At 60.0% G+C, this 24123-nt stretch overlaps 3 protein-coding genes across 9 annotated transcripts; all 3 read left to right on the plus strand.

Annotated features, from left to right (window-relative positions):
• Nucleotides 1–372: 372 nt before the first annotated feature.
• On the plus strand, nt 373–6832 carry SLC11A1 (solute carrier family 11 member 1). Of its 6 annotated transcripts, none has more exons than XM_071561998.1 (15): nt 373–452; nt 1038–1156; nt 1870–1992; nt 2272–2391; nt 3149–3255; nt 3346–3416; nt 3525–3592; nt 3725–3880; nt 4008–4166; nt 4347–4436; nt 4611–4730; nt 5206–5355; nt 5435–5508; nt 5968–6121; nt 6200–6832. In XM_071561998.1, the coding sequence occupies exons 1-15, from the start codon at nt 413–415 to the stop codon at nt 6308–6310; spliced, it is 1662 nt and encodes a 553-aa protein (XP_071418099.1). In that variant the 5' UTR covers nt 373–412; the 3' UTR covers nt 6311–6832. The 6 variants fall into 6 exon arrangements, with proteins under 6 accessions (XP_071418099.1, XP_071418102.1, XP_071418101.1 ...); XM_071562001.1 differs by having other exon boundaries at nt 4152–4166; XM_071562000.1 differs by having other exon boundaries at nt 5473–5508; nt 6200–6305.
• A 3221-nt stretch (nt 6833–10053) lies between these two features.
• On the plus strand, nt 10054–15247 carry CTDSP1 (CTD small phosphatase 1). 2 transcript variants are annotated; one of them, XM_071562592.1, is made up of 7 exons: nt 10054–10267; nt 11449–11591; nt 11759–11860; nt 12089–12145; nt 12641–12733; nt 13024–13209; nt 13298–15247. In XM_071562592.1, the coding sequence occupies exons 1-7, from the start codon at nt 10069–10071 to the stop codon at nt 13424–13426; spliced, it is 909 nt and encodes a 302-aa protein (XP_071418693.1). In that variant the 5' UTR covers nt 10054–10068; the 3' UTR covers nt 13427–15247. The 2 variants fall into 2 exon arrangements, with proteins under 2 accessions (XP_071418693.1, XP_071418694.1); XM_071562593.1 differs by having other exon boundaries at nt 10147–10307; nt 13298–15244.
• A 455-nt stretch (nt 15248–15702) lies between these two features.
• Nucleotides 15703–23993, plus strand: VIL1 (villin 1). Its single transcript, XM_071561883.1, has 20 exons — nt 15703–15958; nt 18275–18376; nt 18594–18668; nt 18805–19001; nt 19243–19351; nt 19656–19766; nt 19864–20066; nt 20578–20656; nt 20794–20892; nt 20988–21141; nt 21249–21349; nt 21484–21621; nt 21784–21942; nt 22022–22201; nt 22327–22472; nt 22569–22713; nt 23015–23203; nt 23359–23427; nt 23592–23729; nt 23816–23993. Exons 2-20 carry the CDS (start codon nt 18302–18304, stop codon nt 23927–23929), a joined length of 2481 nt encoding a protein of 826 aa, XP_071417984.1. The 5' UTR covers nt 15703–15958; nt 18275–18301; the 3' UTR covers nt 23930–23993.
• Nucleotides 23994–24123: the final 130 nt, after the last annotated feature.

Genomic DNA, 24123 nt, shown 5'->3' on the forward strand with positions numbered 1-24123 from the left:
ATGGCATTTCCCCTACTGCCATGTGGTCACCCCTCCCTTCCCACACTGTGGGAACTGTCCTCTGTCCTCCGGATTGCCTAAGGAGCAGGAGCCCTGGCATGTGATGGAGAGTGATGTGCAGACATCTTCCACGGTCCTGGCGTGGGTGCCTCATGTGTGCACGTGTGTGTGCATGGCAAAGGGGAGGAAAGGGGCCTCCTGGCACAGGGCAGGAACTGAGACTCCGCACATTCATAGCACCCAACCCCCAAAAGGCAGGGCCCCTTTCCCTACCCAGGTCAGCGGGTAGGGAAGGAACACTTCCTTCTCCTATCCTCCTCCTCTCCTCCTCGGGGGGGCAGTGGGGAGGGTCCTTTAAAAGCTGGGGCGGCAGGCATTTCACCCAGAGTTGAGATCAGGGTGCACCAGCACTATGTCTGGATCAGACCCAGCTATGGCATCACTGGAACCAGGTGAGCCTCACAACACTTGGATCCCCTTGTGCCTCCTTTCCTCCCCTACACACCCTTCCCTCTGTCCCGGGACCCCTGGTTTTGCTCCATCCCCCAGTGGGCACCATCCCCACAAGCTGGTCTTGGATTCCCCATCTGCCCCATCCTCTGTTCCCCCAAGCCCACCTGTGATTCAAACATATTCTCAGGATGTGGGTGGGCTGGGGAGGGGAGATTAAGACTAGTACCAGCCTCTTGTCTCTACTCCATGCCCACCCAGCAGTAGGACCCTGAGCAGTGTCCTATCCTGTCCTTTCTGCCCAGAAATGCACTCTGCTCTTGGAATGATGTAGACTGGACTGGGAGCAGGCATTTTAGGGACACCTGAAATAGAGGTGCCATCTCATCCCTTTGGGTAACCATTGACAGAACCCATATAGCCACCCTCATGGCTCCCCTAGAAAAATGGTTCTTGTACCTCATGGGGCTCTCCAAGCAGCATCAGGCAAGACTGGAGGAAGTAGGTACTGTGGCTGCCAGCCCACCAGTGTCCTTGTCCCCTTGGCAGGCTGCCACCTCCCCTCCTCCTTTTCCTTGCCTCACCAGGCCTCACCGGCTCCCTGAACCAGGGCCAAGTGCAGAGTTACAGCACTGGTGGGAAGCGTCCTGGCACTGAGGACCAGACCTACCTGGATGAGCTCATCAGCATCCCTAAGGGCAGCAGGGTAGGTGCTGCCAGACTGGCACCTCTGTTTGAGGGTGGGCAGATGCAGTGGGGGGCCAGTGCTGCAGGGAGCTGGCGATGGGAAGGCAAAGGACCACCACAGCAGGGAAGATGTGTCTCAGACATGTGCTGGGAACATGCCCTCAGCATCCCCAGACCTGGCTCAGGCAACTCACAGCCCTGGGCTGTTTCCAAACTTGGTTTTCCAGAGGGAGAAACTGAAGCATGTGGCGAGGTGCTGCCTAGCCGCAGGGATCACCCCTGCTCACACACCTCCCAGCCCACCCATGGGTGAGCCTAATGCGCTCCCCAGGCTGCCTGCACCCCACTAGTCCCCCCCATCCCCATCCGGTCCAGGGGTGGTGGCACAAACAAGGGAAGGAATAGGGTTCCTCTGTCAGGAGTAGTGAAAGGAGAACTCAGCAGTTGGATCCCACAGGATGCAATTAATGGTGCCTGACAGCCTTGCAACCCCCCTGTAAATCATTGCCAAGCTGCCCTGGGGTGGGATGGAGGGGTTCACTGGCCCTCCAGCATTACTGCTAACAGAGAAGCTGAGGGCAGCAGTTACTCCCCAAAAATGTCAGAGAAATGTTCTCCATGTGCCAAATGCACACGTGTGGGTGGCACTGGGCTAAAGGGGACTGGGTGTGCAACTGGGAAACACTGGTTTTTAAGGGGAACTCCTGGCTCTGACTTGCTGCCTTGTCCCAGCCTGGGCTCAGCTTTAGGAAACTCTGGGCTTTTACTGGTCCTGGCTTCCTCATGAGCATTGCCTACCTGGACCCAGGCAACGTGGAGTCAGACCTGCAGTGCGGGACAGTGGCAGGGTTCAAGGTGAGCCCTGGGCCCCCTGACTCCGGGCTCAGGAAGCACGAGGGGGTTTCGTAACCCCTTCTGTGCAAACGGCTGCCCAGCCCTGCAGCAGCCAGCTTCCCCAGACCGGGAGCGGGAAGCGCACGGCAGGGCCCGTGGCACTGGGCTGGGACATCACCTTCACTTCCTCTATTTCCCTGCATCCCTGAATTGGTTGAGCTGGGGACGCCTGGGCAGCCATATCCTGCCTGGTTCCTGGTCCCTGTAGCCTCCTTCCCTCCCTTCTTCCTAACCTCCCAGCTCCTGTGGGTGCTGCTGTGGGCCACCGTTCTGGGGCTGCTGTGCCAGCGCCTGGCCATCCGGCTGGGCGTGGTGACTGGGAAGGACCTGAGTGAGATTTGCTATCTCTATTACCCCAAGGTGAGCAGCCACAGGGAGCCCCCTGGAGTCACAGTCTGGGGGGACCCTGCACTTGGGCTGGTGACAGTCCTAGCAGGGACTTGTGGGGCTGGAGAGGAGCAGGTAGATGCTGCAAGAGCCTTTTCTCTCTCAAGGGCTCCCTCAAACCCCCCAAGCCCTGGCGCCCCCCATCTCTGGTACAGAGGGTGAGGGGCAGCAAGCAGCTACCTTGGTGTCCTGGTCCGACCTGGGGACATACGACAGCGTCCCTTGGGGTGGGTGAGCCCAGGCACGTGGGCAGCAACTCCCAGCCCAGACGCGGTTCGAGCCTGGGCAAGTTGAGGAAGAAGCTCAAGGGGCTTGAGGGAAGGGATCACATAGCAAATGAGGGGAGGAGCTCGGGGTCCCGTTTAGGTGGCAGGATTCTGCTGAGGGGAGAACAAGCAAGGAGATTTTGGCTGAATGCCAGATCCCCAAAAGGACGGTTGGATGAATCCCTCTGCCCTGCCATCCCCTCCCCTCTCAAAGCTGGGTCCTATCCTCAACTCCCACTGGGGCAGAGATGGGTATGGGGGTGTAGGCTGCGATTTAGCATCCATCTTTCACCCTGAGATTGTCATGTGAGAAACTGAGACGGGTCTGCTGGGGTTCCCGTGTTACTCTGGGTGGCCTACCACAGCCTGGGGACAAGGATTCCCACCCAGGATGCTGTGCCAGGTCGCTTGGAGAGAAGGTACATTGTGGGCTCAGACACCTCATGGTGCCCTGGCCACTCCAGGTACCCCGCGTGCTGCTCTGGCTCATGATGGAGATCGCCATCATCGGCTCTGACATGCAGGAGGTGATCGGGACAGCCATTGCTTTCAGCCTGCTCTCAGCTGGCCGGTGAGCCTCCCCATGGGTACACATTAGCCTTCCCCATGGCCACACTCCACAGAGGGGCATGTATCTAATCTCCCTCTTGCCATCCTGCAGCATTCCCCTCTGGGGTGGAGTTCTCATCACCATCATAGACACCCTCTTCTTCCTCTTCCTTGATAAGTATGGTGAGTGCCTGGATGGGGGGATTGGGGTACATTCACCGAGGCAGCTCTGGTCCCAATGCAACCCCAGTGTCCCCTGTTCTGTCTCACCCCATCTCTTGACCCCTCTAGGGCTCCGCAAACTGGAGGCTTTCTTCGGCCTCCTCATCACCATCATGGCGCTGACCTTTGGCTATGAGGTGAAAGCGGAAGCTGGGGACAACCCTTTTCCCACAGGGCGCTGGCAAAGGACCCCCACAGGGTGTCCCTACTGCTGCCAGCCTGCAGCAGGGGGGTAGTAGCTCACAGTGCCCCTTCCCACTGATCCCCAGTACGTGGTGGTGAGGCCAGGGCAGGCAGAGGTGCTGAAGGGCATTTTCCTGCCCTACTGCCCGGGCTGTGGGCGAGAGGAGCTGCTGCAAGCCGTGGGCATCGTTGGCGCCATCATTATGCCCCACAACATCTTCCTCCACTCTTCCTTGGTCAAGGTGAGACCGAGGCACTGCCATAGGCACTGCCCCCCCAGGGTGTCTCAGGTGGGGACCAGCTGGTCCTGGCTGCAGGACACAGGTGCTCACCTGACCCCATGACACCCATATCACCGGCCATGCCCAGACGCGGGCAATCGACCGGTCCAAGAGGGAGGCAGTGCAGGAGGCCAACATGTATTTCCTGATCGAGTCGTGCTTGGCCCTCTTTGTCTCCTTCCTCATCAACCTCTTCATCATGGCTGTCTTCGGTGAGGCTTTCTACCACCAGCGAAACGAGGATGTGGTGAGTGTCACCTTGTGCCCAAAGTGAGGTGACAGCTGTGCTCAGCTGTGGAGATGGGCAGGGTGAGCATTCCTTAGAGAATGGGTGTCGTCATCGCCTGAGATGTGGTGTGTGGGGGTACCCTCCTGTCTGTGGGGACTACGGGTTGGCTGTCACACTTGTGCCTGCCATGCCTTGCAGCACAACAAGTGTGTCAACAGCAGCATCGGCCACTATGCCAGCATATTCCCCACCAACAACGAGACAGTCTCTGTGGATATCTACCAGGGGGTGAGTGGCACCAGACTGTGCCCAGTGAGCATTCACTCCCATTCAAGGGACATCACTCCCCACATTGACCCTTGGGGCTGAGGGCTGTTGCAATCCTGCTAAAAAGCTGGGAGCTGATGGGGTTGCCTGGAGTGGGGGACACCTTGGGATGCCCACTGGAGAATCCCCACACAGGGCGTCATCCTGGGGTGCTATTTTGGGGCAGTGGCATTGTACATCTGGGCTGTTGGGATCCTGGCAGCGGGACAAAGCTCCACAATGACTGGGACTTACGCAGGACAGTTCGTCATGGAGGTAAGAGACAGGGATGCTGGCCCGTGCTTCCACAAGTGGGTGGGCACTGGGTGGGAGGTTCTATGGGCAGCACATTCCCCCCAGCAGTATCTGGAAAAGTTAATTGGCCCCTGTTTCTGCAGAGAGTGAGGCACAGAGCATATCTCCCTTGGTAGGTGGCAGCTTTCTAGCACCGGCATTCCTGGTCCCCAAGAGGTGGGATGGGAACGGTGCCCACCCACTGCCACCTCATGGCTACCCCTACCCTCTGGGACACGCTGTGGGTGCCCCATGCAGTGTTTCCCTAATTAAATCCTCTGTTAATGAGCCAGAGCTGACACCTAGTGGGGCCTGACAGCCCTGCAAGGGTCCAGTCAGGATCCTTGGCACAGAAGAGGGGACAATGCCCCCCATGTTCCTCCCAGCCAGGGTTTGAGGGACTGCCCTGACATGGTGCCTCAGGTATGGCGAGGGTGCAAGTTTTGCTGTGTCGCAGGGCTTTCTGCAGCTCCGCTGGTCTCGTTTCACCCGGGTGCTCTTCACCCGCTCCTTTGCCATCCTGCCCACCATTTTCGTAGCCGCTTTCAAGGATGTCAGCCACCTCACAGGCATGAATGACCTGCTCAATGTCCTGCAGAGCATCCTGGTAAGGGAGAAGGGGCATCACCTGCACCCAAATACTCCAGCCTGGCAGCCATGCCCCCCTCATCCTCCTCTCCTTACAGCTGCCCTTCGCTGTCCTGCCTGTCCTCACCTTCACCAGCCTGCACCCACTCATGCAGGACTTCACCAACAGCCTGTGAGTGCCAGGGCAAGGGGAGGCACAGAGGAGGGTGGAGTGGGGCACTCCAGCTGCAGGTACCATCCCTTTGGCCCATCCTGCCCCCCTCAACCATGCCATGGAGGCAATTAGTGTATGGACATTGGAGGGGTATGTTCATTCCCACCTGCCCAGGGCAGCCAGACTGGGACAGACCCTGTCACCACCCTCTCCATCCTCCTCCCAAGGCCATACGTGGCTCCTTGGGTGCTCCTGGGTCCTCAGCATATTCTTGGCACTGCCAGCTCTGGATCTGGAGGATGGCTGAAGTCCACACTGAGAGTTCCACCACGGGGGTGAAACATAGCTGTGGGGTGCAGAGATGTCCTGGTTGAGGTCCTGATCCTGTATAAACCCAGTTGCTCCAACCAACTGTGCCCTGTGGCACATGGGGTGGGGGCTTTGCCCTGGCACTGATGTCCACTGCCCTGCTCTCAGTCCAGGGAAGGTACTGATGGCCCTTATTACGGGGCTGGTCTGTGCCATCAACATCTACTTCGTGGTGGACTTTCTGCCAACGCTGCAGGGCCTGGAGTACCACATCCCGCTGGGCCTGCTGCTGGCTGCCTATGTGGCTTTCATCACCTACCTGGTAGGGCTGGCACTGCGGGATGGGGAGGGACAGCATGCTCGGTGGGTGCTCACCGACCTGCCTTCTTTGCTCCTGCAGATCTGGACATGTAGCATCGCACATGGAGCCCGGTTCCTGGCCCGGGGCCACCACAGCCGGTTCAATTTTGGTGTCATCCTTGACCCGTCGACCCTGACAGGGACCCGCTGACAGAGCCTGTCCATGCTGACTGTCCTCCTGTCCCTTCCCAGCACGGCCTCCTCACACAGGGCACCGATTTGCTGCCACTCCAAGGCCGGGGACGATGCTCTGGTCAGAAATTCACCCAGCAAGAAAGAGGTTGACACAGGAACAGGCCTCCCCCCAAGCTTTTAGAGCCTAGCCCCCTCTCCCCCCAGTTCAGGGGTGCTGGTCCAGGGTGGATGCGGGACGAGGCCGGGGGGAGGGAAGGGAAGGGAAGGGGATAGCAGAGGGAGGCGCCCCCATCCCCTAGTATAGGGAAATGAGACGCGTCGGAGCCTTCCCCTGCTCATTATTGCCGGGAACCGCCGGCCGCCGGGACTGCTAATTACCGCCGGGGACCGCTAATCACCGCCTGGGACCGCTAATCAACGCTGCGGACCGATAACCACTCCCCACCGCCGGCGGGGCGAGCCCAGGGACTGGCACCGGCCCCACGGGGGGCTCTGAAACTCGGGGAAAGGGGGGATAGCTGATAAATGGCTGTTTATAGCTTGGCCTCGACCTCGCTGCTGCTGCGCGGCCCCGGGGCGGACTGAGAACCCTTTCGGACTCTCCCGTGTCCCGGGGACACTGCCCCGGGCGGAGTCACCCACGCGTGGCCGAGGGGTGCTCCGGAGGGCCCAGGCCAGCCCTTTGCATTCCCTGGGAGGGAGCGGGGCGGTTGGGGGTCCCACCGTGCCCTCACCGCCCCGGATGCCCCGTTTCCCGCCTGCCAGTACCGCCGGGTGCGGATGCGGGGCCACTCCGGCCCTCCCCAGGGGCGGCCGTCCCCACCCGCCCCGGTCCCGCACTGCAGGTGGGGGGGGGTCCCGCCGCGCTTCGCCCCCCGCCGCGGTCCGCACTTGCGAGACGCTCCCTGGCTGTTTCAAGGCCCCCCCCCCCGTCGCCCCAACACTCCCCACACAGACACCCAAATCCCAGTTCCCGACACACTGGCCGAGGGGTGGAGGGGGCATTTAGGGGTCCGAACAACCCCCCCCTTTCCTGTGCCCCCCACTCCGGGAAGGGACACCCCCCGCCCCCCAACTCCTCTCCCGGGGGCCGTGCTTGTTTATGTGAAGAATTTCCCCTGCCTTAAAAGGGCGATGGCAGCCGGGGTGGGGCGGTGCCTCTCCCGCCTCTGCGTTGGCCCGGCCTCTGGCTGCTTGAAGGAGGGGCCAGGGCTGTGGGGCCCACCGAAAGACGAAGGTGCCCGTCTCAGTCGCTGCAGGAGCATTAGGGGCCTTTCCCCCAACCACGGTTCGTGCAGGAGACTCCCCTATCCCGAGGTTTACATGCCCCAGGGGTACAGGCCTGAGGAGGCCACCAAAGCCAGAGGGACATCGAGGTGGTCTTTAATGGGCAAAAAGTTAATAGAGGCTGGGTGTGTGGGGTGCAGGCCCTGACTGCTTTGGGGAACAGGGGATTCCGCAGGGCTTTGTCGAGTTTGGTCTTCTCCAAGTGGGATCCGCAACCCAGAGTATCTCCAGCCTGGAAGCACCCACCTTCACGCAGCTCTTAATAAAAGCTGTCCCCCGCAGGACCCTTCTGTGCCCCCCTAGCCGTGGGGCAGAGCTCCCAGGGATATGGCTAGCTTGGGGAACAGGGGACAGCATCCAGGACCCAGCCTGTGGGCAGTAGGGTGGCACAGAGCAGTTCCTCAGTGCTCAGTTGGTGGGAGCCTGGCGATTTTCTGCTCTGTGCCTGCAGCTCAAACAATCCAGCTGGGCTTTGCCTGTCCCTGGCCTGGGCTGAGGGTGCAGGATGTCCCACAGCCCCAGGATGGGGACAACATTCTCATGAGCTCCCCAGCTACTCAACCTGCCCATTAGCAGGCAGTGGAGCTAGAAATGATGCTCTAACTGCTGCTGCAAGCGATGGCCAGGAGACTTTCCTAATTGCATTAATTGGACGACAGGCAGGGCCTGGCAGGGCTCATCAGGTTTCATTAGGGAGGGAAGAGGATGTGGCCAAAGAAACAGGGGTCCTGCAAAGGACAGCGTGTGGCCTCTGCAGCTATCACCTCAGGGAGCAGCATCCCCCAGGAGCTCAGACCAGCCTAGTCAGCCACTGGGGATGAGGCAGGCATCCTGTCCAGCTCCACGTGGGCTAAAGGAACACACAGGTCAGGCCAAAATAGAAAACAGAGGAAGCACAGCTGCTTTCTTCCTTTTCTCCTGCCACGGTGGTGGGCAGTGCTGGGCATCTGGTGTGGAAACTGGCTGCCTCCCTTCCGGCACTGTGGAGGAGCAGTGAAACTGAGGCATGACGGCTGCCCACCGTCAGAGGAGGTGGCAGGATGCAGTATCCCAGTTCCCAGCAACAGCCCAGTCCCTGCCACAGCTCCCCAGGAGCCCGTGGTGCCGGGATGCTACACGTTGAGCTGGGAGCATAGGAACCGCAAGTGTGAACAGGTTTTTGCACTGCAACAATCCCACCAGCCCAGCAGCATCCCAATTCCCTGTGGAAACACCTCCCAGTTGAGGACCCCATTTCCCAGTCGGGTCACCTGTGGGCATGTATCGTGTTTCCTTGTGGCCCACGCTGGAAGGGGGGACAGGTCCCCTCCCAGCCTCGTTTCCTAGCGCTGCTCTCAGCGTCCCATGCCGACTCGGTCCCGGGGTGCCGGAGGGGCAGAGCGGTAGCCGGGACTGTTGCCGCCGGCATCACTGCCTCGCCAGTGCCTCAGATCTCTCCCGGGCTGGAAAGAGCGATCCCAGCCCCTTAAGTTCCCAAACCTCAGGTGGGAGAGATAGAACGCTTTCGAGGGAACTCAGATGGGAAATTTCGAATCTGCTGTAGCCCCTGGACAGCGCTGACAGTGCACCCCATCTCCTGCCATCAAAATGGCGATGGAGATGACCGGGACAGGCTGGGACCCCCCCAGGGCCGGACGCTGCCTGGGGCGGGGTTGAGGGGCTGCCCCGGCAGGACCCCGTAAGGCTTGCAGAAGGAGGGGGGACTGAGTCTGGCGGATGCTGCACTTGAGGGATTGGGGAGCGGGACGCGGGTTTCCCCTGAGAGGGTTGTGCCAACCTCAAGCTCCTAGTAAGACTCGCTTTTCTTTTCGGATTGCGCCTGGGAACAGCCCCGCTTTCCCTGAAGGCGGGAGGGAAGGAATTTCAAGGGAAAATATGTATATTGATAATACAGACCTATTAATTGTCCAGATGATTGGGGAATTGCAGGAAGAGGAAACAACAGGGAAAAAAATGGTTATTGGTGCAGCTCTCCAGCACCTGTTGCCTCGTCCCGCTGGCCTGCCTTGGCAATGGAGGATGTGCCCTCGAGGAGGGATATAATCGAAACCGGGAAATAAACTCTTCAACCTGTTTGCTAGATTAAAAAGCCAACATTACAAGTGGACTCCCCAGCCTGTAGCCACTAGCCCGGGAATCTCTGGTCCAGAGGATACCCAGCATGCGGGAGTGGGCGGCTCATATGCCGGGGGTAGCTGCAGGGGGATCCTTCCCCGGGGACTGCCGGCTGGATGGGAGTGACAGCAGGACTGATCCCGCATTCTGAGTCGGGGCGGGGGAGTGTGGAGGAAAACTCGGCGGGGTGTCGGGGACCACCATGGCGCAAGCCACAGACAGCTACTCTATCCGGTCGCGGCTCGACGGGGACCCCTACTCCTCCCCAGCGGGGCGGGTGCCGGGAGGAGGGGGAGGAGGGAGGAGGAGGGCCCCCCCCCCCCCCCCGTCGTTGCCCTTTTAAGGGGTTCCTTGAAACCGCGCCCGGGATCCATGTTTGCAGCCCCAGCCCGGGCGGAGGAAACTCCATGTTGTAACAAAGTTTCCTCCACGGCGCCGCTCCCGCGCCCGCCGCCCCGCGCCGCCGCCGGCGCCCGCCCCGCCTCCCCCCCCGGGGGCCGCGCCGGGGGGGCCGCCCCCTCCCATCCCCCCCTCCCCGGCGCCCATGGAGCACCAGTCCATCATCGCCCAGGTTAGCAGGGAGGAGGGGAGCGCCCCGCAGCAGGAGAAAGGTAATGCGCGGGGGGGAGGGGGGGGGGGATAGATCCCCCCACGGCGCGGGAGAGAGGAGAAAGGGAGGTCCCCGGGAGGCTCGGGGCCTGCTCCCGAAGGGTGTGATGCGCTGCGGGCCGTCTCAACCCGCCCCCGTGCATTGCGCTGCCCAGGGCTGGGGAGATGCGGTGGGTCTGCAGCTCTGGGCTGTCTGCGCCTGCCTGGGCGCGAAGGGCCGTGCTCCGGCCCCTGCGGCTTCCCCGAATCCCGGTGGTGTCCCTGAAAGGCTCGGGGCGCTGCTCGGAGTATCTGCGCTGTTTTCTCCGGAGCCGGGCGGGTGGCGCGCGCAGCGCCCACGGGGAAACTGAGGCAGGAAGGGGGCGGAGTGCCGGGCATCCCCCGCACCCCCTCCGCCCCGCCCATGGGGTCTGGCGGGGGGCGCTGCCCGTCCCGCTGCCCGCCGGCCTGGGCAGCTGCCAGGGCCGGGAGGAACAAACGTGGGAACAGGCCCCGTCCACAGCGGAGAGCTCCTGCGTCACGGGCTCCCCGCCACGGGGCGCGGGGCCCTGGCCCGCCTGGTCGGTCCCTGGCCCGGCTGCGGCAGTACCGGGGCCGGGGCTGGAGCGGCCGCGCTGCCCCCGGGGCGGGAGCGACCCCTGTGCCTCAGTTTCCCCCGGACCCGCCAATGGTGACAGCGGGAACGGCGCCCAAGGGTGGGCACTGCGCCTGGATTGGTCTCTCGCCTCCGGTGCGCCCGAGCCGGCCAATGAGAGCAGCGAGCTGTCTGGAGGCGGGGAAAGAAGGGACGCAAGCCCCGCCCCCTCGGCGAGGCCCCGCCCCCAGGACCCCCGCCTGTGGGTCTGTGCAAAGGCGAGGACCGGCCGGGGTCCAAGGGCGCTGCCCCCGGGCTGAGCCCCGCGCTGTTCTTGTAGGGTCTCCAGCCATGCAGCGGGGCCTCCCAGGGGTCATTCGTGCAGTGAGCAAGGGGTTGTGGGTGGTCACCAAACATTGGTGGCCTTGACGTCACTTGTTGGGGCAGGAAGGGCAGCCAGGGTCTGATGAGGACGCAGGAGCTCCGGGGTAACACCCAAACCAGTGTCACCTGCCCTCCAGCCCTGTGCCAGGGGTACCTCCTCCTCACCCCCTCCTGCCCTCCCACAGGTACCCAGACTCCTGCCAAGAAGCCACGGAGCCGCAGCATCTTCCAGACCCTCTTCTGCTGCCTGTGCCGGGATGAAGGGGAGCCCTGCACTGGCACCACTGGCACCCCGCTGTTGGTGGAGGAAAACGGGGCACTGCCCAAGGTAACCCTTCACCCCCTGCCTGGCACTGGGTGCAATGGACTGCCCACTCCCTGTGCCTCTCCTGTGTGGCCAAGATGGGAGGATGAACGGTCATTTCTCCCAGTGCCCATGCTCTCAGTGGGCATTCCCTTGCCATATGGCTGACCCCTTGTGCCCCGCTACTGTAGGCTGCTGTCAAGCACCTCCTGCCTGAGATCAAGCCACAGGACGCCAGCAAGCTCTGTGTGGTCATCGACTTGGATGAGACACTGGTGCACAGCTCCTTCAAGGTGGGGGACACCCTCGGCCACTCCACATCTCCTGCCATGTGCACCTCCAACCTGCTCTTTGCCTTCGCCGCAAAGTGATGCCTAGCACCTATCACAGCATGGCTGGGTCACATGAGGTGTCACTGCAGGGGGCTGTGGGACTGGCAGGGGTTCATGGTGGGCAGAGGGCAGGCAGCATTTGGGCAGGTGGTGCCTGCCCAGCGCTGACCCTGCTGTGCCTTTCCCCAGCCGGTGAACAATGCCGACTTCATTATTCCTGTGGAAATCGATGGCATCATGCACCAGGTAATGGCAGGGTGCCCAGTGGGAGGGGGGCATCATTTCTTCTCTGCAGGGATCAGGAGCCGTCACAGTGCTGTGCACTGAGGGGTAATTGGGGGTGTCAGGGTGCTAGAGCAGGCATCTTGGGGGGCAGAGGCAGGTGCCCCTCTTCCCATAGTGCAGAGAGGTGAGGGGGGGTCCTGGCACAATGCCCTCCTACAGTGGCCAGCCCCAGGTTCAAGTAATCCAGGATAGGCTGTGGTCTGGGCAGTCAGCCTGTTCTCGGTTACTTGGCTCTGGAGCTGGCCGAACGCTTCACCCTGGATATCCCTGTGGAGCCATGGCATCCTCAGCCCATGCAGGACAGCCCCCACAGCATGAGGTGCAGGCAGATCTTTTGCCTCGTTTCCTCATCAGGGAGCCACTGCTCCGTGGCTGCTCATGGGTGTGTCTCTTAGGGTGGGTGTGGGGGCCGGGTGGCCAGTGCCAGCAGCACTGCCCTCTGCCCTATGCCCACAGGTGTATGTGCTCAAGCGGCCACACGTGGACGAGTTCCTGCAGCGCATGGGCGAGCTCTTTGAGTGTGTGCTCTTCACTGCCAGCCTGGCCAAGGTGGGTGTGCCTGCTGTCCCTCTGTTGTTGTCTCCCCCTTCCCAGACACCCCTTGGGTGGCATAGCTCCCCTTGTTTGCCTACCCACAGGTGTCTCTGGCCCCTTGTCCCCTGCATACCTACAGGCAGTGCCAGCCTTGGGCAGTCTCCCTGCCTGCCACTCTATGGCAGTGGCCAGGGAAACTGAGGCACAGTGGGGCCTTACACCAATGGACAGTTGGATGCTGTTGTCACTGAGGGGTGGGCAGGGTGCCATGGTGTGACCCAGTGATGCCTCTCCTGTTCCTGTAGTACGCAGACCCTGTGGCTGACCTGCTGGATAAATGGGGGGCTTTCCGGGCACGACTGTTCCGGGAATCCTGTGTCTTCCATCGTGGCAACTATGTGAAGGACCTGAGCCGTCTGGGCCGTGACCTGCGCCGAATCATCATTGTGGACAACTCGCCAGCATCCTACATCTTTCACCCTGATAATGCTGTACGTACCCCCAGGGTGAGGCTGGGTGTGGCATGGAGGGGAATAGTGGAGGACCCCATGTCAGTTGCTGCCCCTGTGCCACCTGCAGGTGCCAGTAGCCTCTTGGTTTGATAACATGGCAGACACGGAGCTGCTGGACCTGCTGCCCTTCTTCGAACGGCTCAGCAAGGTGGAGGACGTGTATGCAGTGCTCAAGAAGCAGCGGACTAACAGCTAGTGGCCCCCCCACCCCGGCCGGGTGCTGCCGAGGGGCACCGCCGGGGGAGCCAGGTGCCTTATTTTGGGGGAGGAAGGGGGTCCCGGTGTGCCCCCCATTATCCTCCTCAGCCCTGGTGGGCACAGTGCCCTCCCTGCCTGCTGGTGATGGGAGATTTGGGTGCCTCCACCAGGGAGATGAGTGTCCTTCCCACAGAGAAGGGGAGCTGTGGGTGACCTGCTGCCTTGCTGTACTGAGGACCTGTTGGGGGAATCCCATCCTCCCCCACTGTTCAGCCCCTACGCTTCCCTAATCTCTGTCTCCCTTCCCCAAAATGGTTCTCAGGTCCTTTTCCCCTCTGTGTCCCCCCGAGTGGGGAGGGGGAGAGTTAGCAGCTGCTGCTTTCCACTGCCTTTGGCGGGGGTCTAGATTCCCCCTGTCCAGGCTCTGCCTGCTGGGGGCCTGATGTCCTTTGGCCCCTGTCTGCATGGCTTATGGGACAGGTTAACACCTTGTCATTCTCCAGAAACGGGGAGTCTTACTGTTGTTGGTGTGTAGGGCTGCCACCATACCCTTAACTCTGCCCTGGGTGCAGTTGATCACCTCGTGGGGGGCATGTCCTTGCCCACCCTTGTGCCTTGTGCTTCCCTCGCATAAGGGGTGTGTTTCGGGGACAGCCAGGCCTCAGGGCTGAGCCCCTGAGCACAAATGCCCACCACGTGCCTTGGGACACTGTGTTTATGTGCTGCCCTTTAGCCCTTGAGGGCTGTGCCTGGGGAGGTTAACCCATTAACCCTCCTTCTCCACCTTCAGTTTCTTCCCATGTTGAGGGGGCCTCCCCCCTTCTCCAGTTACACTGTGTCAGTGGGAGGCACTCCAGTCACCAGCATGGAGTCCCCTCCTGGAGTGGGGTGGGGAGCACACACCCCCTTCCCATCCATCTGCAGCTCTGCCAAAGGCTGCCATTCCTGGGAGGGACAGCCACCCATACCAGCCTTAGTGTGGCTCCCCTCCAGCTTTATACCAGCCCCAGTCCCTCAGCTGGACAGAGGTGGGGGGCACTTGAGCTCCCCCCTCCCCCGTAGCCTGGGATTACCCTGACCACAGTGGGGTTGGACTCCTGTCAGGGTGTCCCCCAGCTTTGAGTGGCTGAGGGCTCTCAGGGAGGGGTTTTAGCAAGGGGCTGAGCTCAACCAGGCCTTTTTTAATGTCACAATATGGACTATGCCTCATATCTTTTTAAAAGGGAAAAGCAACGGTTTCCCAAAAAATCATGGGTGCCTTTTTACTGCTGTGCCAGCGAAGGCAGTGGGGCAGTAGTTTGGGGGGTGGGTGCGAGGGATTTTAGCTTTCCGGTGCTGTTCAGCCGGCTGCTGTCGGCGCTGCCCTTCTCCCGGTGCTGGGGGTAAGCGGGGTCTGCCCACGCTGCCTCCCCCCCTGCCCCGTGGCGGGGGATGGTGGGGGTGGTGCAGCACACCCACTGGATCCCCGCCAGCCCAGCGCCTCATCCTGCCCCTCCAGGAGGGTTGAACTCAGCACTTTACATTAGACAAGTCAAACGGCACCAGCGCAGCCGCTTGTCCAGCAAGTCTCCTGGGGTGCTGCGGCAGCCGAGAAGCATGGCCCCTGTGCTGGGCACCCCTGGGGGGCCCGGGGGCCTATGGGGGGACTGGGGAGGGCTGGGGTACCAGATCCAAGTGCCTTCATGTGATTAAAGCTGTCAAACCATCTTGGAAGGGGGAGTCTTGAGTGTGTGCATGTGTGGACACAAGCGCATGTCACGGTTGTGTCACTAATGGCTATGCATAGTGGGATAATGGGGTGCCACTGGGATCCCCTAAATCCCCTGGGAAGGGATATGGCAGATCAGTGCTGGGGCAGCACCCTTGGGTTGCAGGGTTGCCTCGTGCCAAGTGGACACCCTCACACTCCAGGGCACACCCCCCTCCTCGGCTGTTCTGGCATCTCCCTCCCAGTTCGTTCCCCCTCCTCCTGGGAAAAGGTCCCTGGTGCCACGGAGGTGGGTACCCTATCCCTTAACAAGGAGGGGGTAAATTTACCATGGGGGCTGTACACCTACCCCACCCCACCCCACCCCGCTGGCTTTGGAACATTAGTTTGCTCCAAATAAGGTGTCAGGCCTCCTCCACAGACTGGAGAGCACTTGGGGTGGGGGTGGGTGCGGGGGGGACTTGTGACATCCCCGCTCCCCAGGCAGCCTGCTGGCCACATGCAGGCGCTGTGTTGCTGAGGGAGGGGGAGGATCTCTTGGCTGCCGCCCTGCCCCGTGCCCTCATTGGCCCTCAGCCTCCCCTCATTAATGAAGTCTCTGTCCTCCCTGGTGGCTGCACTAATTACTGAATTCATTAGTGATCCGGCTGGGGGGCCCGGGAAAGGGGTGAACCCTCTGCGGCTGGCATGGGGTCCCCCACTCCAGTGCCACACTGTCGGACTCAGTCCTGGGACACGGCCACTGAGGAGCAACTGACCACCCGGGTGTTACACCCCACCTAAAATTCAGGCCCTCACGCCCACTGGGGGTTCTGAACTCAGGTACGGGTTGCATAGGGACACTCATGGAGTGCAGGGGCTGGGAGCTGGGTGGCACAGTTAGGAGGGTTTAGGAGGCTGGGGTGTGGAGGGCAGCAGCAGAGCACATCCCTGTGCTATCAAGGCTCCCCTTTGTGGCTGACCTGCCCACATTTTGGTTCAGGTCACTGTCATCAATTTGCAGATTCTTGGACAGGGGGACCGTCAGGCAGGATTTGGGGCTCACAGCTCAGGCCTGGTGCCAGGGTGATTGCAGGGCGTGGGATGCTCGTGGTGCTGGTGGCCAGGGGTGCTGGCTCAGCAGGCCAGCCAAGATAATGCTGCAGCAATCCCGCAGGGCTGGGGAAGAGATAAAAGCGGGACAGGAAGCCTGGGGACCTGACTGCTGCTGGCACCTCCCCTTCCACCTTTATGGTACCCCATGTTCATTCCCCAAAACCACCTTCAGGTCTGGGAGCCACTGGGCAGGACTTCAGTCTCCTCCCTGCTGACATCAAGGGCATCATCAGGTGCCAATCCCTGGGACTGGGGTTTGGGAACATGGAACAGGTCATAGGGGTTAGCTGTGCCACCACCCTGTCCTGTCCTCCCAAACCCAAGCCCTGTGTCCCATCCCTGTACCCCCTTTCCATCCCCAAGGGGACCTTGGGTCTGCAGAGATGCCTAACGCAAGGAGTCAAAGCTGGGAGTGAGCAGGGATCTAGCCTACAGCTGAGGTGTGTCACAGCCTTGAGACAGTCCCATGGGCAGGGCAGTGATATGCCAGATAGGGAGTGGAAAGGGGAAGCCCCAGGAAGATGGTACTGCATTGCTATCACTTTGGGAAATCTTTTCAGAGGGGAGGAGGCATCAAAGAAAACCCATCGCCATGATCTTAGTGCTCCATGGCTTGGAGCATTTGGGAATTTTGAGGTCTGGAGAGTGAAGAACAGTGACAAAGCCCATCACAGTGCCATCACAGCACCTCTATGTTTGTGGCTGATGCTCACATGTCCTGGTCCAGCCCGTTGCTGTCACTAGGGAACCTTTTGGTGAGGGGCAAAAAAAAAAAGTCACGATAGGCTCAATGCCAAGGGCCAAGAGGGTAACAGTCTTGGGGAGGCACCATCACAGGCACAAGCAGCACATGGGCAGAGTACACCCAGGGGCAACACCCCATGAGTAACGGGGCTCTCAGGTGCCACAAAGTCTTGGAGGACTGTAGAGACCTTGACTCTGGGCTGTTCCTGCCCTTATATGGTGAATGTAGGCTGGGACATGAGGGAACAAAGGTCTTCTGAATGCTGGCACCTGAGCATTCTGCCTAGGTGCGTTCACCTGTGCCCAGCTCTGCAGGGAAGGTGAGGGGATGGGATAGGGTGAGGGGATGGAATGGCATGAGGAGATGGAGGGTGGGCATGGGGTGGACAGCACATCCAATGGCCACCATCGCTCCTGGCACTGGGGTAGCATAGGGGTGGGGCTTGGGGGCCCACCTGTGCCTCACCTTGGGGCTCTGCTTTGGGGGGATGCTATGCCCTGGGTCTGAGGGATGGGATTGGGGTGCTTTTGGGACAACACAGCAGGGCCAGGTGAGGTTTTGCAGGGCTGGGGAAACAGAGACCTCTCCGCTGGGCGCTGCCAGCTCTCCCTGCCAGCCACCAGCCAGGGCACCCAGGGGCCTTTGCCTGACACTAGCTGCCTGGTCCCTCTGCCCACTTGTGGGGAGTACTGCTGGCCTGGCAGTGGGCAACCTCAGCAGCACTGAGGCTGAGCCCTGGCACTCTCAGAACCTCTGTGAGGCCAGGATGTGCCCTGCCTGGAGAAGCTTGGAAGCAGGGGGTCTGAAGCAGCAGTGTACTTGCTCATGTGTGTGTGTGTGTAAGGGCACCAGCAGTGGCCACGTCATGCTGTGCCACTGTGTGACAGGACAAAGCTGAGCAGGGCTGGTTCCTGCTGGTCCTGGAGAAGAACAGGCCACTGCACAGCAGTGGCACCCAGCTGCAGCTGCTGTGCTGTGGGTGCCCTGCACAGCCCTGTCCCTTGCCTGGGCACAGGGCAGGGCACTGGGGCACTTTTGGGACTCCACTCCTGCCCAGCCTGGCACGGAGCTGTGGCTGCAGTGCCATCTGAGCTGAGGGGACGGCAGCCCTCTTTGTGTGCCCACAGCCCTGACACTGCAGTGCTAGGGTTCTTCTCACCCTGTGCAGCTCTGGATGGGGAGTTATGGCTGAGCTGTCTGCAGAGTAGGCAGGGAAGCAGATGGCACGGTAGGCTGGGTGTGTTCCAGCTCTTAATGACACTGCCTGCCATTAACGAGGCTGTTGCTGATGCTGGCAGGTCCCTTTGCCTGCGGTACCTGTCACTATGGTGGAGCTCAGCGGCAAAGTCACCAGGACACTCAACAAGACCACGCCAGGCATCCAGATATGGCGAATCGAGGTGGGAACAGGGGCCCAGCCTGGGCACCCATCACTGGGCTGCTTGGGGGGTCTCTATTAGGAAAGATCCCTCCTTTGTGTCCTCAGTGCCTGTTTTGGGGGGTCAGTGCAGCACCCAGAGTTAAATCCACACGAGTTCTGGGGCTGGGGGCAGTGGAGTGCATGGGGTTGGGGTGGGGAGTTGCCCGCCAGGGCTGACATGTTCTTTTCTTCTGCAGAACATGGAGATGGTGCCTGTGCCCACTAAAAGCTACGGCAACTTCTATGAGGGGGATTGCTACATCCTGCTGTCGGTAGGGCAGTTGAGGGTCACATGGGGAACTGGGAATGGGCTCTGCCCTGGACGGACTGTGATGCAGGGAGGGGTGTCTGTGGCCAGAGTGGCCTGGGGACATGGGGGCTCTTCTAGCAGTGACTGGTGTCCTGCAGACACGCAAGTCTGGGAATGGCTTCACCTATGATATCCACTACTGGCTGGGCAAGGAGTCGAGCCAGGACGAGCAAGGGGCAGCCGCCATCTACACCACCCAGATGGATGACCACCTGGGCTCAGTGGCCGTGCAGCACCGCGAGGTCCAGGGACATGAGAGTGAGACCTTCCGTGCCTACTTCAAGCAGGGAATCATGTATGTCAGTCATCTATGGGAACCCACTCCCACAGTGGGTGACAGTTCCCTGCATGTGCATTGTGGGGACATCCTCCATGGGGATGGGATGGGGACAGCACTGTTCCACTGGGATGGGAGAGGTAGGAGGAGGATCTAGAGTTGGTCTTGCTCCATCTCTCAACCATGTGGGTGGGAGGGGGACCCCACTGGAGCTATGAGGGGGGATTCAGGGCTGACACCGTGTCTGTCCCTGCCTCAGCTATAAGAAGGGTGGAGTGGCCTCGGGCTTGAAGCATGTGGAGACAAACACCTACAACATTCAGCGCTTGCTGCATGTGAAGGGAAAGAAGAATGTGGCAGCAGGAGAGGTGAGTTACATGATGTGGGGAGCCCCCAGCCACTAGCCTCTATGCAGACATGCTGTTTGGGATCAGGATAAGGTCAGAGCTCCTCCAGACAGCTGTCCTCAAGCAGAGGACAAGAGTGGGTGCAGGATGATGCTGCCATACCTCAGGAACAACTGCACCCCAAAAAGCACCTCTTGGGATAGGGAAGAGGAATACAAACTGAATGTATCAGCACTGAGTGAGAGCAGGCGGGGGCTGCAAAGCCTTGGGGTCCTAGGCATCTTCCTGCTTGACACCCACACCTCCCAATCCCATCCTGCTGCAGGTGGAGATGAGCTGGAAAAGCTTCAACCAGGGGGATGTGTTCCTGCTGGACCTGGGGCAGCTCATCATCCAGTGGAATGGCCCTGAGAGCAACAGAAATGAGAGGCTGAGGGTATGGCCAGGGCATCCCAGGGTCTCCTCCTGAAGGAATGGGGATGACCAATCACCTTATCCCTGATCCAGGCTTACCCCTTCTCCTCTGGGTACAGGCAATGACCCTGGCCAAGGACATCCGGGACCGGGAACGTGGGGGCCGTGCCAAGGTGGGGGTAGTAGATGGTGAGAATGAGGCTGCCTCGCCAGAGCTCATGAAGGTCCTGACACATGTGCTGGGTGAGAAGAGGAACATCCAGCCAGTCATCCCTGATGACAAAGTGGACCAGATAGTCAAGTCCTCCCTCAAGCTCTACCAGTGAGTTGCTGGGGTTGGGTTACCCTTGAGGGCATTTTGCATGGTGCCAGAGGGACCTAGCATCCATCTCTGCCATGTCCCACAACTCCCATCCCCATGGTCAGGCACCAAGAAGGGTCGAGGCCACAGCAGTGGTGGGGATAGGTCCTTTGGATGCCATTGGAGCAAGAGGAGTCCCTGGTGCCAACAGGATTGATACCAACTGGAGAGATGCTCATGCTAGTGTCACCTACTCATGTACAGCAGCAATATTCCTGGGTGGCACCATCACACCTGATATCCCGTTGTCCCTCCTAGTGGCCATGAGGGAGTTGAATGGCAGGTCAAGATACAAAACAGATTGCCACCATGGCAGGGCAAGAGCATCCCTGGGCACCATCTGTACCATGATCTGAGTGGTGAACAGGATGCAGAGGGGGTTGCCCTACCAAAACCTGACACTCCTAAGTGAGGATGGGGGTGGGTTTTTCCAACCCAATTTCTAACCCTCTCTCTCTTTTTCTTCTCTCAGCATCTCCAATGAGAGCGGGAACCTGGTCATACAGGAGGTGGCGATTCGACCCTTAACTCAGGACATGCTCCTGCATGAGGTGCATTACCCCATGGGATGCTTGGGAGTGTCCAATTTCCCTGTCAGCTTTAACCCTTCAAAACTGCCAACCAAATCAGCTTTTGAAGGGTTAAAGTTGCCCAAAGTCCTAATTTCTGCTGTTGTCCCCTCTCCAAGGACTGCTACATCCTTGATCAAGGAGGTCTCAAGATCTTCGTGTGGAAGGGCAAGAATGCCAACAAGGAGGAGAAGCAGGAGGCGATGAGCAGTGCGCTGGTGGGTATTGGGTTAGGGGTTGGTTATGGGATAGCCTGGCTCCTCCCTGGGATGCTGGGGCCCTCCATGTCCACACTGTGTTCGGATCACTCCAGGGCTTCATCAAAGCCAAAAACTACCCAGCCAGCACCAGCATAGAGACAGAGAACGATGGGTCTGAGTCAACCATCTTCAGGCAGCTCTTTCAAAAATGGACTGTCCCAAACCAGAGCAGTGGGTTGGGCAAGACCCACACCGTGGGCAAAGTGGGTGAGTGTCTCCTTCCAACACAGCAGGACTGCTTGGTTTGTGATACGGGGGCTGTGGAGTCCCCAAAGTCAGTGAGATTTGGCTCACCCCTCTACCTTTCATTGCAGCCAAGGTAGAGCAGGTGAAGTTTGATGCCACCACGCTGCATGCCAAGCCCCAGATGGCTGCCCAGCAGAAGATGGTGGATGATGGATCTGGGGAGGTGGAGGTAGGGTGGCCTTGGAAGAATGTGGGACCCTCTCAAACACCTCCTGTTCTACACCAGGGGATGCTATGGCGTTCAGGGTCTGCAGGACAGGGGGATGCTCCAGCCCTGACAGCAATCTATTCTTGTCCCATTAGGTCTGGCGTGTGGAGAACAACGAGCTGGTGCCTGTAGATAAGAAGTGGCTGGGCCACTTCTATGGTGGGGACTGCTATGTGGTGCTCTACACCTATTTTGTGGGGCCCAAGGTGAACCGCATCATCTACCTCTGGCAGGTGAGACTTCCAGGTCACTGACCCATGGTGGGGGACAGGGATGTACCTCCCTGCACTGGGGGTGCTCTGCCCCTACACATTACTTCATAGGAACAGCACGAGGATTCCCTCCTCCAATGAGGGAAGAGGAGGCCGTGCTGAGTCCCCCTCTGCCCTGACCAGGGCCGCAAAGCCAGCACAGATGAGCTGGCTGCCTCTGCTTACCTGACCGTCGCCCTGGACCAGAAGTACAACAATGAGCCTGTGCAGATCCGTGTCACCATGGGCAAGGAGCCAGCCCACCTGATGGCCATCTTCAAGGGCAAGATGGTGGTGTATGCGGTGAGCACGGGGCCATCGGGGCGTGGGCAGGCAGGTGAGCCTGTGGCACCAGTGATGACCTCCTGTCCCTGCCCCCCAGGGTGGCACCTCGCGGGCAGGCAGCACAGAGCCCGCACCCTCCACCCGCCTCTTCCATGTGCATGGCACCAATGAGTACAACACCAAGGCCTTTGAGGTGCCTGTCCGTGCCTCCTCCCTCAACTCCAATGATGTCTTTGTGCTCAAAACTCCCAGCACCTGCTACCTCTGGTATGGGAAGGTGGGTATAGCTGGGCGCTGGCATGGATGCTGCACCCCCCCCCCCCCGAAAAAACAATGTCCCCACCTCTCCTTTCTCCTTCACTGGCCAGGGCCAGTGATGGAGCAGCTGTGCTTGCTCGGCAGGGCTGCAGTGGGGATGAACGTGAGATGGGCAAGACCGTGGCTGACATAATCTCCAAGATGGAGAAGCCAGTGATTGCGGAGGGACAGGAGCCACCTGAGTTCTGGCTGGCTCTAGGGGGCAAGTCCCAGTATGCCAACAGCAAGAGGTATGTCTTGTCCCTATCCACCCTCAGGGGTAAGAAGGGCCACTAGTCCCCAAGCAGGGCAAGCCTTACTCCCACCACCATGTTGGCCTCTGTCAGGCTGCAGGAGGAGAACCCCTCTGTGCCCCCCCGACTCTTTGAGTGCTCCAACAAGACAGGCACCTTCTTGGCCATGGAGATTGTAGACTTCACCCAGGATGACCTGGAGGAGAATGACATTTACCTGCTAGACACCCAGGACCAGGTGAGGTAGGGGGGCTATGGAATGGTAGACATACCCTTGAACCCATAAGCTGATGTTCCAGAGGATGATTTGATGGGGGATGGTGGAGGACTTGCAGCAGCCAGAGGTAAAAGAATAGGAGGCTGGAAGCCTCCATATCCATGATGATTTTTTCCAGTTCTCTAGCTCCAGGAATTGCTGAGGTTGGACTGCTGGTGTTCTTCCCTGTGGATAGATCCTATGTCCCTCCAACTATAGATTGGGATTGGCCTCAGAGGGCTCCAGTCTCACCCCAGTGGTGGACATGGTAACTTCATTGCAGGTTTTCCTCTGGATTGGGAATGGTGCCAATGAGTCAGAGAAGGAGGCGGCAGCAGTGATGGCACAGGAGTACCTGCAGACTGACCCCAGCGGGCGTGACCTTGAAACCCCCATCATTGTGGTGAAGCAGGGTTATGAGCCCCCCACCTTCACTGGCTGGTTCCCGGCCTGGGACCCTCTCAACTGGGCCGTGAGTCATGGAGGGGCTTTGAAAGAGTAGGAGGGGTCGGTTGCAGATGAGACCAGATGTGGGTCTGGTCCCAGGAAGCATTGCGGGGGTGTGGGCAGCAGTTTGTCTGACCTCTGCCCATGCTGAGGGGCTGAGCACTTGTGTCCCCTTCCCAGGACAAGAAATCCTACGAGACACTGAAAGCTGAGCTGGGCGATGAGAGCAGCCTTGGGCAGCTCACCTCAGTAAGTGGCACAGGGAGAGGGGCAGCCAGGCTGGAAGGGGGCACAGAAACCCCTCCCTCCCTTTGGCAGGTGTAAGGACAGGCCCTCCAGTGAGGGGACACCTGGAGCCAACCTGATGCCTCCATCCCTGGGGTAGCCCGAAGTGACCTTGGCCTCCCATTCAGGTGCTCACATCCAGGCAAGAGGTCTTCACTGCCTCCACTACCCTCATCCCCTCCAAACTGGAGATCTTCCCCCTGGACGTGCTGGTGAACACCTCAGCTGAGGACCTGCCACAGGGCGTGGACCCCAGCAGGAAGGAGGTGAGAGGAGCCTGGGGAGCTTCTGGGGCAGGATAGGGGAAGCTCCCCCATGCTTTTATAGCTCAGCCTCCTCTCTCCTCCCCCAGGCCCATCTCTCAGATGAGGACTTCGAGGCTGCTTTCGGCATGAACCGCTCCAGCTTCAGCAACCTGCCCTTGTGGAAGCAACAGAAGCTCAAGAAGGACAAAGGACTCTTCTAGAGCAGGAGCCTACACCTAGGAACAATGGCAGCTCCTTATTTTTTATGAAATAAAATTAATTTGGAGAGTAGGGCTGTGTCTCTGCCACCCCTTCCTCCCCCCTTCAACCCCCAAGCTCAGCCCAGGTGTGGGGCTTATTTAGCAAAGAAGTGGCATAGGGAGATGCAGGTCTTGACCAGGCACCAGTAGCACAA

Source organism: Pithys albifrons, chromosome 8 (assembly GCF_047495875.1).
Source record: "Pithys albifrons albifrons isolate INPA30051 chromosome 8, PitAlb_v1, whole genome shotgun sequence".
In the NCBI taxonomy this organism is placed as follows: domain Eukaryota; kingdom Metazoa; phylum Chordata; class Aves; order Passeriformes; family Thamnophilidae; genus Pithys; species Pithys albifrons.